The 17204-nt window shown below is 40.1% G+C and overlaps 1 protein-coding gene across 16 annotated transcripts in view; it reads left to right on the forward strand.

The window, feature by feature from the left end:
• The window catches only part of LOC104150422 (carbohydrate sulfotransferase 9), a 58506-nt gene that overhangs the window by 28586 nt on the left and 12716 nt on the right, over window positions 1-17204 (forward strand). For 2 of the 16 annotated variants that reach the window (XM_068945922.1, XM_068945928.1), the window contains exons 1-2: window positions 6631-6740; window positions 11337-11417. The exons of 3 other annotated variants lie outside the window; for them this stretch is intronic. Coding sequence is in view for 1 of the 13 variants with exons in the window: in XM_068945914.1 (XP_068802015.1) it covers window positions 12480-12557 (78 nt within the window). In the remaining 12 variants the exon portion in view is untranslated. Of the gene's footprint in view, window positions 1-5993; window positions 6741-11336; window positions 11418-12474; window positions 12558-17204 lie in introns of those variants that run through there. 11 more of the 16 variants (XM_068945918.1, XM_068945921.1, XM_068945920.1 and 8 more) reach the window with 11 other exon arrangements.

Here is a 17204-nt window from a genome sequence, read left to right on the forward strand (position 1 = left end):
TACAAACAGTTTGACATACTGGAGCCAGGGACTATAGTAAAACGTGTGCAAAGAGCATGCCTGCGGGGACAAGGGCCCTGGAGCAAAATAAGGAGCGAACAACTTTGACAGTATAGAGCACCTTCTACAACATTGGGTGTTGATTTTGGTTGGTGTAGGGGACTTGAACTGGTCTGGTGCTAAACTCTCTCCTATCTGTCCCAAGGAAACAAGAGGAAATTTAAAAGAAATTGATAGGCACTGCATTTCATGCTGAACTCCCTTGGGATGTGGAGTTACTGAATGATTCTTCCCTCAGTAATTAGGCAAGGTGGCCTGTAACTGCAATGGTTGCTCTAGTGAGCTCTTGATGAAGATAGTTGGTGACAGATTTGGGAAAAAGTGAGGTAGCTATGAAATCTGCTAGGAAATAACCACAAACTTTAAAAATATCCTGCTGGGTAAGCAATGTCCATGGACCTTGTGTTTTCTGGCTCTGTCATCCTTCTTCCAAATATGTCAGTTCCAAATATGAACATGAAACAAGATGATGGTTTTCTCTCCTTCAACTGCAAGGGCTCAAGGTTTTGATTTTACACGTACAGAGACTACATGTGAAATACACGAGAGCGGGCCCTGCCACTTGTGTCCTGCCCTGTAGTGACTATGCCCAGGCAGCCCTAAAGCCAGTGGGTCTAATATAGGCCAGAAATAACCAAATGTGCTTCTATTTAGTCACGTAGAGGTGGTCACTGACCATCTCTACATCTTCTTTTGCACTCTAGGGCCTGTCAAGGACCAGATGTTTCAGAAAGTGGTGGTGTTATATGAGGCCTTTACATCACTTGTTTTCTGTATTAATGGGCATACAAAGAATTAACAAAAGATGCTTCATCAAAAGCGATAAAAAGGCAAAAAGGAAAAACAGAATTAGACTTCCTATACAATGAAGGTCAGGGTAAGATAATTTTAAAGCAATCAAGGCCTGACAAAATATCTTGCATCATTTTCTACCGTGTTGATAAAAGGTAATTAACAAAAGTACCTCCTAGAAGGGAGAAGAACTCTGTGAGACTGGTGCACTCAGAATGGGAGGGATGGATAATCACCACCACAGAATTTTGTGAAGTTTTAAGGACAGTACTGTATTTAAGTAAAAGTCAAAAATGATGTAAGCAACTACAGTCTATTGATCGGACTTGAACAGCATGCAAAGCTTCAGAACAAATGTTGGAAAGAAGGATTAATTCAAGATACAAAGTAAATGAAAAATGGGATAGAAAGCAGGGTGTTTTTCCAGGGCTAGATCATGCCTGATAACCTAAAATCTTTCTTTTGTTACCAGTACATGTAGTCATAGCTTTTATTTAGGTTGCTTGCATAGCAATAACATTGAAGCCTGGGCTGTGTCACAGTCAGAGCGCTGTGCAGTGAGCATGGAGTAGGTTCTCCAGGATCTCCACATGGCGTGAGATGGCATATTGTCGGCTATGGAATAATTCTTGATTATGAAGTATCTTTTTTGGCCAATTTTAATATTTAGGAAATATTAAAAGAAAGAAAATCCTGCATTAAATTACAAAAAGTCAACATAAAGCTTAAAACAGCTGAAATCCCTTGGATACAGCTTTATCTCTCTTTTCTTCTGAGTTAGTTTAATGATACATGCCTGTCACATGAGTGCAAACTGCTTCTTAACTAAAGTGTCCTCACCTGAAGTAAAGCACCAGTGGGAATAATTGCAAGGCAATTATCCTGCCCCCTTAAGGCAAGGGAAGGCAGAAGCTAACATTTTATTCCTTCTGCTAGAGATACTTGGCTTACCTGCACTTGTCTCACCTGAAATATGACATCCAGCCTGTTTGCTGCTCTATAAACAAGGAGTCTCTAATATATAGAGTATCTATAGCACACCTTAAATAGTTTGTGATGGCTATTTTAAGAACATTTCAAATTTCACCAGCAATCCGCTATGGGAGAAGACAAATAGTTGTCACAGTCAAGCCTACTAGTTCCTAGCCCGACATAGTAACCTAATGATTAGCATTCCATGGATTGTGGTATGTGTTCTGCAGATGCGAAACAAGAAAATAACTGTTGTCCCCAAAATGTTTGGAGTCTTTTATGAGGAGTCAGGAGCACAGTGAGACAATTTTTCTCAAAGCCTGATAGGCAGCGACTTTAACATGGCAGTAGATGGAATTTGTGATAGTTTTTAGTTGTCATGGCAATTGTTCGTTTTAAGGAGAGATTTGAAAGAGGAAAATTGAAATAGTTTTGTAGATGTTTGTAGTTAACTTCCCTAACGCTTAAAACTCAGCGTGAGGGAGCGCAGAAAGGTGTTTAAGAATGGAATGTATTGGTGGTAGAGGATCATCCCTGGAGATGAGAAGTAGTCAGGGATGTCAGCTGCCCTTCTGATAAATGAAGAGTAAGGACATACAAAGCAAAACCAAGCAATTGATGTTTGATGTGACTGAAATGCAGAATACAAAGGAGAGATATAGAGTGGATGGGACATGACAGACTATTAACTTTAGTGGCTAGAGCAGGATAAGACTGTATTTCTTAAGGCCTGAGAAAAGGTGGTGGTAATAACTGAAGTGTGAGGGGTAAGAACCTGATTTCTAGTTTTATGGTTTGAGCCATATTAACCACTTAGATAGCAGCCACCACTCTGAGGGACTATGGAGGATCCTCTATGTATAGCTCTTTTCCTTTTTATGTTCTTTAATGAATGTATTTTTTTTCCATATGTGGCTGGTATATGTTGCTTTCCCTTCTCTCCCCTATCAGGAGAGAAAATGTATCTTTTCCAAACCCCGATAGAGGCAGCAGTAGTTATTTTTTGAACACTTTTGAAGGAATTTGATGATAAAATAGCCAACACAAAAATAATCAAATTTTAATAGCTAGATGGTGGATTAACCATCCCGGGATTGACAGAATTTATGCAGAGAACACAGCCTAATCGCTACTAGTGCTATCTGTTTCCAGAGGTTTTTCGTGCCTTTCATTGAGCAACCCTATCATTTCAACCATTTGCCTTAGCACTCAAACATATCAGTAACACATATAGATATCATTGTCATTTTGTTTTTTGTTTTTTGGCAAATCTTATCCCAAGATCAAGTGCTGAAGATCACCCTGTGCTCGACTGTGAGCAAGATTTGTCCCTGCCAAGTTTTTGTTTGAGACACACCTGCATTTTTATAAGTTTATCTCCAGGAGATTTTGAATATGTATCACCCATTTTCATTAGTTTACTTGAGACAAATAATACGCCAGTTTGAGTGAAACTGATATTATTAAGCTTCTGAACTATAGTGTGTGTACGTTAATATATATCCACATATGGAGATAAGAGCTACCATATACAGATACTCCTACCTTTAAAGTTGTACAACATTTTCCATTGTAAGAATGTCAGTTACTTATAATTTTTCCTAAATTTAGCTGTTTAGACTGAAAATATGAAAATGCATAAACTTGATTTTTACTTATTACTTTTGCAATTAAAAATAGAAATCACTTAATGTTTCCAAAACAAGATCAGAGTATATTATTTTGCAGGTCATTGTTTTGAACGATAAAGGGCTGAATGGAGTAATAACTAATATCTGCCACAAGCCATCAGATGACAGTAGAGAGCATGTAGCTAGGCCTTTAGGTGCCTGAATATTACATTCAGGGAAAATAAAGCATTTCAAGCACTGGTTTAAGGAGACTGAATGTTTCCTCTGGGTATGTCACTGGTATGTACTCTTTCCTGATGCCACCTCCAGTTCTTCTGTTGGTACTTCAAATAAGAGGTTGAAGACTGGGGAGAGTCAAAATAATAATCAGAATACTTGAAATGTGCTTACAATGAGCTCCTCTCAATGTCCTCCAAGTTGCTCTGGGCTTGATTTTATTCCTGCGTCCTACTTCATGAACCAGAAGTTGATGGCAGAAGCCTGTTCAGTCTTCCTGGAGAAATGTTTAATAAGATTCTGGGGCTGGTAACTGCTCTTAGGCAAGTTCAGACTGGGTGGAAATTATTAGAAGGGAAGATACAAGAGTGGTGGGTGATTCAAGATACAAAGAGTTGAAGATGGAGTTCCATATCATTAAAGATATTTTAATTGAGCTTGGGTGCATTTCTGAAAAGTGTGTTTTAGCTCAAGCCCATCTCTGGAGTTTTAAGCAGTAATTAACTCAAACCAGAGTTTTGCAGGGGACTAGGCTAGATAACCAGAGTGTCTTTAGCCCATTAGATCTAGGAGTGTTGTATTTCTCATATTAAAATTCACAGTCATTTCACTGAGAAGCTCTCATATGTTTGTGATTTGAGCCATGAAGGTACGAATGTTGTTCCAGGAAGAGGGATAGATTTTTTTGAAAATACATCCATATTTGGATGCTTTATAACTCTCTAAAAAATTTAAGGGTTTTTTTCAGTCATGGAAGTTTTCAAATAAATTCTTCAAGAAGTGCATGTATTGCAAGCAGAACTTTCCAGCTTTATAGGAGCTGTGGGATGCTATAACATCAGACATCACTATTGAAACATGGTCACCTTGTTTTCCCTCTGTTGTGCCTTCTTTCCTTTCCTCACCACAGGTGGAAGTAGAAGTAAGTAAAAAAGGTTCTGGCAGAGACAGTAGCTAAGTTATTAAAAGATTAATAAAATTTTCTCTTCAGTTTACAGCATGTTATTCTGTAGTAACATCAGCATTTGTTGAAATTTTTCACATTTGCAAATGTAAACATGATCTGCCCGTGCCTTTACTATATTGCAAATATTCCCACCTCCCTTTTATTAAAAACATAAGAGTAAGATAAAGGACGAAAACACTAGCAAAACCCACTTATTCCTATGTGGGGAGGCATCTGCTTAGGTTCACCTGATACCTGTAATTCTCCATCAGTATCAGTTTGTTTTGTCAGCAATATTCCTTTCTAGTGCAGCCCTCCTGGGTGGGGACTGTCTCTCTGTTATATATGCAGGCTAGAACAATGATCTGCTGATTCTTCTGTAGGTGCTGCCGTCATATAAACAATCACAATGATTGTTGTTGCCTGCAGGTCATATTTTTGTGATAGCTATTTTAGTTGGCAGCGAAATTCATAAAGCTACATAGGCAGCGTACCACTGATATGTGGTTTTAGCTGATATTGCTATTGTGATGTTGCTGCACCTGATAGGATAGAAAACTGCTTTTACCTGGAAATGGTTCAGTCTTAAAAGCTTGTTACATGATGACTGGCCAAGCTAGGCAATAATTGTCCATCAGCAGATAAGTAAAAGAGCCAGTTACAGACTGTTAAATGAGGATAAAAAAGTGTTGCGGTGGGGAATGATTTTCAGTGAACTTGTTCTGTGATTTTGCTTTTTTTTTAATTTTTATTTTTATTGCAGTGCAATAACGAAAGGACAGCAGTATGGGTCAACGCAGCACTCGCTGTTCCTGCAGAAAGCACAAAATCAGAAATTGAATCAAGAAAACAATTTGCACCTGTATATTTTTAATAATAATCATGTTATTGTTATGTGTTACAAGAACAGAACATACCGGGTTCATGCTGTGGACTTTGTCCCTAGTGTTGTTGTCCTAGTCTTTGGATAGGTCAGTCTCAGTGAGATCGGTCCTTAGGCTGTCAATCTGGTCTAATAACACAGTGTGGAGTTCATCCCCAAAACTAAACACTTAACTTTATTGCAGACTAAAGATTCCCAGTTTGGAGATGTAAACATGCGGATGAAATGACCTAAAAGACAGCCCTAGGTAGAGCTGCTGCTGCAGAATTCCCAGGAGCCGCTGTGTCTCCGAGTCAGACCAAAAGCTTCTGTGGACACTTTGCTTTTAGTGTCGGCAGGTAATGAGTCGTGCCCAGAAAGTCTTACTGACCTCCTGCAGTCCCCTTCCCACTCACTAGGAAGGTGCCGGCACAGTATGCAGGATGCATACCATGCATGCGTGCAGGGATTGGCCCATTTGCTGTTGATGTGTTTGTTAGAGTCGAGCGACTTTGTTGTTCACCCTTTGTGCTCATACCATCAAAGTGAACTGCAAGGGAGTTAAGGACAGATGCTGGAAAAAGAGATTTCTAAACACATAGTATTTAGGTATTGAATTCCATTCTTTTTTTTTTGCCTTTACAAATCTCTCGCTTCCTCTATGACTGTGACTCTCAGGATGAATGCAGTGCACACCCTTCCACACACGTCCCTTGGAAAACTTTGTGTATCCTCAGGTTGCCAAGCCGCCCTTGGGACCCAAACTGGCTAGAAGTGGAATGATTCCAGGCCACTCCAGAATGGGTAGAAATCAATCTGTCAGCAGTGTCTGAAACATCTCAAACGACTTCTGTGAGCTTTGAATCAGACTCTTTTTGAATTAGAAATCAACAGGCTGCACAGTGCAAGTGCAGTGCATGAATGAAGGAAAATTTTAAAAGTGAAGGGAACTCTCAGTCCAAATATTTTCTTCTAGTTTTTCCTGTGGCCTGATACTACTAAGAAAAAAACCTAAACTCTTGGGCTAAAGAAAGCCCACAATGGATTGTGCTGTACGTATAGTATTCAAGGATACACCTTCTTTTTATTTGAGCTGAGGTATTAAGTAAACAGAAAGCAAACTGGAGCCAGAGTTGTGCAAAGCTGTATCCAGACAGGAGGCTGCAGAGGCAGAATATATTGTAGAGGTACTTTTTCTTCGTTTTTCTATTTCTCATAGAATATTTTGTATTTTTTCCTTCTTCTTCTGGGCACTTTGAAGGTAAATGAAAGCATTTGTATTCTCTATTTGTGTTTTAAAAGTTGCAGAGTTCTGACTTTAGATTTCACGATGGCAAAGGCAGTTGACTTCCTAATAGATTTCTTCAGAAGCAGAAATAGTTGTACAGTTGTTGCTATTTTTTTGTTTTATTTTTACATTGTCTTAATTGCACTGAAAAGAAAATCATAAATTTACACAATTATAGCCAGATATCCACTGAATAATTCCTGTTGCCTCAGAAATATGGTGCGTAAATAGCAGTATAAAGGAGATTAAGGAATTAGACAAAATAGTAATATTTTGTAGATAATATTTAAAGAATTTAAAGAAAATGTATAAGGAAGAAATGCTGATATTGTTTATAGGTTATTTGAAGCTTCATTGGATATTACAGTCTATGTTTTCTGCATGTTTTTCTCTCTGCTTTGTTTACAAAACAGGGCATGATCTTGTTTAATGTCTTCAGTTTTTTCTTTGATATTTATATTTTTTTACAGGCAGTATAGCTGCAAATCCGTAGAAAAACCTCTTCTTACGAGAAAAAAATTGGTTCTCCTTTCAGACTACTGACATTTTTTTCAGCTACCAATGGGGTGTCATAAATCCATTTTTATACTAGTACAACAACTCTTCTGATTCTTGAAAACAGAGAATACAAAAATGCCCACAAATTTTCTCCTTCATTGTCATGTTATTATTGAGGTTCTTTCCAGAACACTCTTTCCTTTTTCATTCTTAACTCGCAGATTCCTGAAGCTGCTTTGGAAATCCTTCCACAATAAAACTTCTAAAATTTTGAACACCTCTGCCTATAAAATGAGTTCTGCTACAATATTTCAGAAGTATTGAGTTGCCTTTGTTTTTCATTTCTTGCAGCGTTTGAATGACGGTTACCAAGGCTTATTGAGAATACAAATAAATTACTAGCTTGTATTTCTGTTTCTTTTACTCTACTTTGATCTTTTTGAAAATGTTAGCCTTTTGAAAGACACTGGTAGTTCTAAATGTGAAACAAAGAGAAAACAGAAGTGAAGGACTGCCTTTGTTTGTTCCTCTGGTTTCACTTATGCTAGGAGTGCTTCACCAGTTAGAAATTCTGGTAAACCGTATTGGCAAATTCTCTGAGAAAGCGCAAAAATGTAAAGCCGAACTATGCTTTATACACTTAATCGTCCTTCTTTTCTGCGGATGAAGCAAGAGATACCTGTAGAAATGTTTGTGTATGCAAAGTGCTTCTGCCGTTTTCCTCCCTCACTCGTACAGGCATTCTTCGGACATCTGCTGTGCTGAGGGAGCTCCAAGCCATAGCTCCACCGATATGGACAGTCATATTTGTAGAGCCTGTGTTGTGACGGGACAACGTGATAGTGTCCCATTTCTCAAATAACTGTAAAAGGTCCATCAAAAGCCATATTTGTGTGTATTGCCGTATTCAGACTTAATTATGATCTGTGAAAAATCAGAGAAGAATTAATAATTTACTGAGTGATACATTTGCAACTATTTTTGTAACTGTAATTATTCTTAGGAAAGAGAAATAATGCATCTTTTGTTTACTTCCTTCTTTTTTGGCTTTATATAGTTAAACTTTTCCATTATTTATCCTAAATCTAGATGCTATCATTGCCTTTTTTTGGAGTTGTAGAAGTTGTTGGAAAGCTGTGGTGTATCTTAATAGTTACTTAGTTTTAGATACTGTTGCTACTAAGTAAAATGGTTTAAATTAACATCTCTCATCTAGTAGAATTGTATTTGCCTCCTTATAGAGCATACTGATATTATAAAACAGTTCCACAACGTCACAACATCTCTATCTCACATCTGAAAATACAGTTTGCATTTTGTATTGCTGAAGGAACAGACCTTGACCCTCACAGCAGCCACTGCTTCATGTGCTGGACTTTGGACTTCGAAACCTTAAAGTTTCGAGGCAGGGCCTCTAGGAAAATTGTTGTTTCAAGCTTATTGCCTGGCACTTCAAAACAGTTTCCTGGGACTCTTAGTCTTCCCTTTTCTGAAATACCTGCTCCATGCCAGGTATCATCATTAGCATTTTTTGGTTCATATTCCCCTTTAATATCAAATATGAGCAGTACACTGCCAGGGACTCGGAAAGTTCAGTGGATGATTGCTGAATTTGCACTAAGACCTTGACTTTTGTACTGTTCGTTGCCTGATACGGATTAAATGCCTGAGCTCATAGCCTTCCTTCTCAGCCACTGTCAGGTGTTTTGGACTCCTATGGCCATTGGCCCTAAAACTATATAGGATCTGTGCGCTCTCAGAATTCAGCGGAATCAAGTCATTAAAGCAGCTTGCTTCCCACAATGTTTTCTTGCTAAGCTGATGGGGTCCTCTGCCTGAAGTCTCATTCCTTTTTATCTATTCTGGATATTCACCGTCTAAAGAAAGATATTATAGTATGTATCCTAGTCCACTGCATAAATATCAAACCTTTTTCCTGCCTTGGGAGGGCTTTATGGCTTCACCTCGCTGTGTGATAATATTACTGGGACTTCCTACTTACCCAAATCAAAAGACCTGCGTTAGGATCTAGAGCAAAGCTGAGCGTTGTGGCTGGGCAAGCTGAGTGACCCGATCCCTGGAGGTGCTGGGATTAGAAACAGCTCCTGAGGCAGCCAGGTTTGCCTGTGGTGAAAGCAGCTGTATCCAAGAGTATCAGGAGAGGACAGTGGACAGAGCAGCTAGTAGCTAGTAGTGGAGGCTGAGGGTGGCTTGAGCAGCCTCTGACAGTAAAAAGTATTTGAAGGAAATGATACTCTTTATATATATGACAATATAGACTTTATGGAGAATATTTATAAGGCTTAGGGATGGCTTAAGCTCCGAGATTTAGGACTTGGGCAGCGGGCCCCTGATTTACTAGGAGAAGGTAGGCACTGAAAAAACGTAGGTGTTGGCAAAATAAGATAGCAACGGAAAGGGAACTTTTCAAGGTATTGGCACTTACTTGTGGGGTTGAGGCAATGAGGTCCCTTGGTGGGTTTAAACAGGCGTATTAGTTGAAAGGTCTACACTCAAGCAGGAAGAAAGACAGGCTGCCTTTAGAAGTAAGGATATTCCTTGGCTTTATAAAGTTTTTGAACTCCAATAGAATAAATTGTTTTATTTTAGAATAAATTGTTTTATTTTATTTATCTTATGAGAGCTAAGAGGACATGGTATTGAAAAAACAGAGGTGGCATCATGCCAATCTGGGCAGTGGTAAGCCCCATAGTGGCTTCATCGGTTCTCTGAGTCACTGTGTTGAAACCACCACCTGACTTTTCATTTAACATGCAAACTTTAAAAAATTTATATTCTCTAGAGATGTAACATGGATATTCTAAATTACACAACAATTCTAAATTGTACAACCACAGACTTTCAGAAAATGAGGCTGGAAAAGACCTAAAGAGGTCATCTTATGCATTCTGAAGCTCCAAGAAAGGATCAAGCATACCTAGGAAATGAACAAGTATTTAATTATCTTTATTGTTAATAACATCTTCCTCATACATACCATAAGCTCCATTGTCACAGTTTAAGCCCATTACCTCATATCCACTACAGATAAGACAATTTAGTCCCTACCTCTTTACAGGTAGCTTTTATGTAGATGATTATTTTCATGTCTTTGCTTGGCCTTCTCTTCCGTAGACTGAGCAGCCCCAATTCTTTCAATATTTCTTTCTTGTTTTTCCAGACATTGGACCATTTTCCATGATCTTCTCTGGACTCTCTCCACTTGGTCTACCTTCTCCCTAAACTGTTTTATTTGCAACAGTATACAGTGATGCTGGCCACTTTGCTAGCCCAAAATATAACAGGATTCCTTAATATATCTTACAAACAAAATTGCTTATCTTTGTAATATGCAAGGTTTTTTTTTTTTTTTTTTTTTTGAGCAGTGTAATATTACTTACTCTTGTATGGCTTGTGACTGACTACTATCCCTATTATCCCTTTTTGGTAGAATGGCTGCCTAATTGATCATTGCCAACCCTGCATAGGAATGTACACTTGTAAACACAAGTGCATTGCACCCTTTTTTCTCCTACAGACCATGTCTCTTATTTGTCAAGAACAGTCTGAACTTAACATATCATCCAATGTGTTTGCTGCTTGTCTGGGCTTATAGTTATCTACAAGGTTGAAGGACCATTCCTGTATTCAGGTGACTAATGAAAATGCACCTAGTCCAGAGCAGACCCAGCTAGAATCTCATTGATTAGTTTATTTTGAGTTTGACAATTAATGATTGTAATCTAATCTAAAAGACTATTTTTTCCAGCTAGTTTTGTGCTCACCCTAAAGTAGCTTCACTTTGTTTCTTAACTTGCTTATAAAAATGTTGTAAGCCAATCAATGGTATTACTAAAATTAAGACATATTACATGACCTACTTCTTCTCTATTTATGAGACCTGTTGTCATGTTACAAAAACTATATTGCTTTATATTTCTGACATGTTGGCTGTCAGCTTTTTAAATTATCCCTGAGCTGTTATATGAACAATTTCTTGTGTTATTAATGCCAATATTTTTCCAGGATTGGTCATTTTTAAGGATGAGCATTGTGTTCATTTCTCCACAGTTCTCTGGAATCTCACACATCTTCCATGAGTTTTCAGAAGGGAAGCTAACACCTCTGCGCTTCCTTCAGCGTGTCCTCAAGGTATCCTCACTTGCGCTTCCTCAGGCCCTGCCTTCATTATTGGTGCCTAACTTTAACCGTCTGTATCATAGCTATCTATATCTGCCCCATCAGAGTCATGGGAGACTTAGTATAGTAGATGACCAATAAAGAGCTATTCTGGAGACCTGCTGTAGGTGCACACTTCCGGATGAGGTGAATTGCAGTCCTACCAAATTATTCTCAGACCTGTTCTTTCCCTATTTTAGCTGAATTCTTTCTTCCCAGGTTTAGTTATGTTAGTCATGCGATCACCCTTTTAGTGAGGAGTGAAGCAAAATGTACCGTAGCTTTCTGCAAGTGATCTATCACTAGGCTTTTCTTTTCCTTATAGATTGTTTTCTTGCTATTCTTTATTTCCATTGCTTTTTGCAGTTAGATTTGTACTTTATCCTTTCTGATTTTGTTTCAGCATCTTTTGGTATTCTTTTATACTTGTCTTTAGCAATTTGACCTGGTTTCCACTTTCTGTACATTTCCTTCTTGTGTTTCAGGTCATTGAAGACCTTGTTACTTAGCCAAATTGGTCTCTGACCATACTTCCTATCCTCCTACTGTGTGGGATTGTTTGTGCTTGTACCCTAAACATCATTTCTTTAAGAAACTGCCAACTCTACTAAATTCTTTCTGCCTTAGCTGCGTTTCTCATGAGAACTTACCTTGCAGTTCCCAAGGCTTATTGGATTCTACTTGTATAAAGTCCATTGGGTTTGCTTTGCAAAGCAAACTCCCTCTTGTACCTCATCTAAAATAATATACATTATCACATCACGGTCACTCTCACCCAGATTACCTTTACCCTCGTATTCCCAGCCATCCTCCCTCTTCGTCGCTTAGCAGGCAACCTCTTGGCAGGCTGCTGTTGAAGCACTTGGCAGGCTCTGACAGCTGCTGTAGACCATATGCAGGGAGTGGTTAAATGCTGCTCATTATACCCAGAGACAGACACAGCACGTTGCTCTGTAACGGGCACCTAAACATTCATAGGGAAACACATCTTTAGCTGGGCGCTTAATCAAAGTGAAAACAGAATAAATCCTACATATGCAGAGTGTTTCAGATGCTCCTCTGGGAAGGCATCTGTGCGGATGCAGAAACACTTTGCCCAGCCTTGAAGTCCAGGTAAGAAGACAAAACCTCTTCCCGCTTCCTCTGCAGACCTAGGCATAAAATGAAATGTTTCTTTGGCCCACTTTTTCTTTCTCTGGATCTTTGTTTTCTATTTACCACCATTCAGAGAAGTGGGAAGTCTTCACTAAGGTTGTTTAACTGGTGAGTAAAAATGGATTGTTAGTGGCTTTTCATGGTATCGTGATTTCCATAGTATAGTCAAATCTTCACAAAGGGAGATTTCTCTATCACAAGGTTACTTTTTTTCATTTATGTATTCTCCATGAAATCACCACTGAATCTCTCAAGAAATAAGCTGGGGCATTAATAATATTTACCTTTTGAACTCACCTCATGAGGAAGTGAATCTACAGAGTATTGATTTTTGGAATTTTATTTTTCATTCCTTTAGTTGTCCTAAATTAAGTACTTAGGTGTTTAACATACAGCTAAAAGTTGATGCTCTAATGACTCTGATATTTGAAATGAGGAGACAGAAGCTTTCATTCATTTCTGGCATTGCATGACAGTAAAGTTTTATAGGTGAACCTAATAGGCATCTTGATTCTTCTCATTTCAGTACAGTTTGCAACTGCATAGGATTTTCTCAAATTTCTGATGTTTAAGCAGAATTTTTCCATGCCTCAGGATATTTTTTTTTCTAATTTGAGCAAAAATAGTTTATAGGCATTTGTACAAAGTGCTTTGGAAACTGTGTTCCCTTTCCTCATGCTGAACAGTTCTGGAAACCTTTCCTCTGAGAAGCTCAGGTGCTTGGCAGGCTTTGGAAAAAGCGTTTAAATATAAAATCGAAGGATTTCCTCTGGAATATTATCTCTGAAATCTCTGCTGGACTGAAGTGGCATGGAGAAGGAAACCACACATTTTAAATAAGGATGGCATGAGCCAGACTCTTCTGGGAAGTTGTTGTGGGTCACTGGCAAAATAGATTCAAATAATGAATCTGGCAGGAAGCAAATGACCTGATGAGTAGTATGAAGGTTGATGTGGCAGGAAAAGGAAGGAGAATGTCAGTATACTAAAATCTCTAGCAGACCTGGAGTGCAGAGCTTGGGCTTAGCTGAATACAGAGCTCCGAAGTGAGAAGCAGTGGGACTGTGTGGGAGGTTTTAAGAGGAAGGAGAGACAGGTCTGATGAGCTGGGCTCAGAAGTGTGGTTACTGTAGGGGGCTCTGAGACTGAAGGAGGAACCAAAGGGAGGAGTTAGGGAGTGGGAGCCAGTTCTTGGGTCATGCCTGAGGAATGCTGAACACTAGAATCAGGGTGAGATCTGATGGGCATCTGGGAAGCTGGAAAACAGGATTTGCTGGGCAAACTGCCTGGGAAAGGTATGAACATGGCTTGCAGAGGTGAGATGAGGATTTGCTGGAGGCTGGATTAAAAGCCTGAGGAATGGAACCAGGCACTGGGAAAGGGTGGGGGTGTCACAGCTGGGAAGGGACAAAGGAGAAGCATGATGCCACCTGAAGGCATTTTGGGGGAGTTCCTTCAGCATTTGTTTTTTAAAGAAACAGGATATTAAACACATACAGTTTCACACATTCAGTTCACAGGATGGACATATTCTTGAGAATCTCTAGGGCTGTGCAGTAGCATCACCTCTGTCTGCACCAGAAGAGGGAAGGTGCACAATGAATCGGGTGAGAAGTTTTAGTATGAGAGTTTGAGTTCTTTCTCTGCCACAATATTTCCACAGGATGTGGGGCACCCACCTTCTCCAGGGCTCTCATTGACTGTGCATTCTCTATTTTCTGGGTACCTGAGGAGGCTCTGGAATCAGATTTGCAGAACTTTTGAGCATTCATGTCTGTAACTGAATCAGCAAATCTATTTTGAATTTACAGAGCGTACCATAACGTTAAATAGTCTGAAATGTCATGTCTTAGGCATCGCAATCTTGAAACCAGAAGTCAGTAGATATTTCATCTTATGCTCTCTGTGCTCCAGCTCATAGGTAACTTTAATGCTACTGTTTCCTAACTTTTGAATACTTGATATTGCATGTGCCATAAGTGTACAATATAAAAGCATGTTTTGTAAAAATGAAGGCTAAAACACAATCCTTCTGCTGAACAGCTTGTCCTGGGACACAAAGGAGATCAATATGGAGAGGAAAAATAGACCTGGATCGGCATAGGAAGAAGGAGAAATGCATGCATTTTTGTCAATAAGTGTCAGGCTATTTCAGGAGTTCATTTCTGTAAAAGAGCAGGCACAAAACCACCAATGTAAGGATAAGGCAGAAGGAGTCTCGGAAGGAATATAAAAAATAAACAGCTAGAGGAAATGAGAGCAGAGTTTTGGATGACATAGTGTTGGACCCTGAAGCAAGGGTGAATGAGATAGAAGAAGCTAGAGAAGATGGGAGCAAAAAGGAAAATAATGTTAGTGGTGGCACTTTGTGCCACTTTTTTTTTTTACTGAAGTGTAAAAAGAGGGAGGGAGATTATGACTGTCATGAACTGTGTCAGAGATTTTACCAGAAGAGAGAGCATAAGAAGGATACAACTAGGCAAACAGCAGTCTAGAGGCTGAATTCCAAGCAACACGGACTTTTAAATAAAGTTTTGAATTGTTCTATTCAGTGTGCAATGGCAGGAGTGAATGAATCAAATTTACACAGTGAGGTGAAAAGTCGGAAGGGAGAGAGAGGATCTAGGACTGAGACAATGTGGGTAGACCTGAATGGCAAGGAAGACATCACTGTTGTCAACAGTAACGGATAAGAGAGGAATTTGGGAGGGGAAGGTAAGACACACAAGAAGCCAGAACCCTATATATCAATATAATAAGACAAGCAGAGGGATTTTATGAGGACGAGTTTCCCATAAAATAAGCCTGGGATGAGGTTGTTCATTGCCACAGTAGTAAGTGTGCTTCATATTCTAAGCTCTTCTACTCTCTTTTCTCCCTTTCTTCCTCCTTTTCAAGTTTCATAGGCTCATCTAGATTCCCTGAAAGAAAGAGTGGTGGAGGCTTGCTCTCCCATGACTAGTTTTGCAGTGGTTTAAGTGGCAGTTAACACGAGTGGGGTTTTGAATTAGGAGTTTAGATAAGAAGGCCCTACATCCCGTTACCAGTAGATTAAGAGCTGGCGTTTTGCCTATAGGCACAATCAAGAAGGAGGTGAGTGGCCAAAGATCAGCTTTGCTTTCCAACCAGGAGATTGTTTTGCACCAGTCAATGAAAATCTGAGCTTTCTATACGTACTTCCTTTGCTGTAGTGCACATTTACCAGTTCAGCACTGCAGGACCACACTAATGCCAGGTATTCTGGGACTCCAGAAGGAATAATTGCCTGAGACCTGCACCTGTAAGGATGTTCCTACCTAAAGGAAATTCTGCAGTGATGAGGCTAAGGCAGCCTTAGAGCTAGGAAAATTAGAGGATTGTCTGCCCAGCCTTCTTTTCACCCCCATCCACAAAGCAATCTGCATGCCACACAGCCTCTGGTTCCTGTGGCTCATGTAGCCCGGATGAGCTGGGCTCATAGGCTTTTCTCTTTGTTACCAGTTTATAATTCCCATTTCAAATCTCTGAGGTTTTCTTGTCAATGCACACTTGGAAAGTGAATTCCATCCTCTCCCATCCCTTTCTCCCCGCCCTTCCCTGACTGTAGCATGCATTTGTGCCTCTTCCTCACCCTTTGAGTCCCAACTGGCTCAAACACTTGGGCGCATAAGGTAACCAGAGCAGAGTGGATTTTGTTCTCATGTATCTGTCAGGGCCCTGATGACACTAAGAGGTTTTAATGGCCCTGACCAGCCTCACCTGGGGCCTCCCTCACCCCCCTTCCCCCTTCCCCCTTCCCCCTTCCCCTTCCCTTTCCCCTCCCCACCCCCAGTGGATCCAGGAGCCTCATTTAAGCTCAGCCTGGGGCCTTCGGTCCCCATCTGAGCTATGCTATAGGCCTGCTGGCTTCCAGCTCAGACATAATCGTGCCTATACCTGGCCATAGACCCCGCTGCTCTGGTCCCTGACTTGTGGACTGACTTCCTGGCTTGACCTTGGCTCTGCCTCATCACCATAATCTTGCCTGATGATCTGGACTCTTGTTTGAACCTGGCTACCACCCACCAGCCTGTCCTGCTCCGTCACTGGGAGATGGAGCCCTGTGTGGCAAGACCCTTACCCCGGCAGCTGTGTTACTGCCCTCAGCTCATGGCTCCCTGGCCCTTTGGGAGCAGCTGGCCCTTGCTGCTCTCTATCAGTATCCAATGGAAGTGGCCACACTTCACAAAACCAAAAACTTGGGACCCTTATGGCTACCGCTACAGGAAAGAAAACATGTCTCAACATTGAAAGAGACCAGTCAGACTGAAAAGAAAGGGGTGGGGTCTGGAGTGTGGTCAGCCTGCATTTAATCTCATTACTTTTTAAAAGACTATGGTAATTAATTGGATCATTTTAGATATATCCTCTGTATGCAAGATCATCTCAGTGTGTACCACCTTGAATTTATTTTTCTCCATCTTTACTTGACGGAATTATACTTAGTATCTTTGCTGCTCCCACTTTCAGCCTCCCTTTCCTACAGCGTTGCTTGAGCAGGTTACATGAAAGGGTCTTGTTCCCATCACCCCGGCTCCTTTGCTCTTCCTTGGGTTACAGCTCCCTGCTTCTCCTAGAGTTCTTCCA

This window comes from Struthio camelus, chromosome 5, assembly GCF_040807025.1.
Source record: "Struthio camelus isolate bStrCam1 chromosome 5, bStrCam1.hap1, whole genome shotgun sequence".
Classification (NCBI taxonomy): domain Eukaryota; kingdom Metazoa; phylum Chordata; class Aves; order Struthioniformes; family Struthionidae; genus Struthio; species Struthio camelus.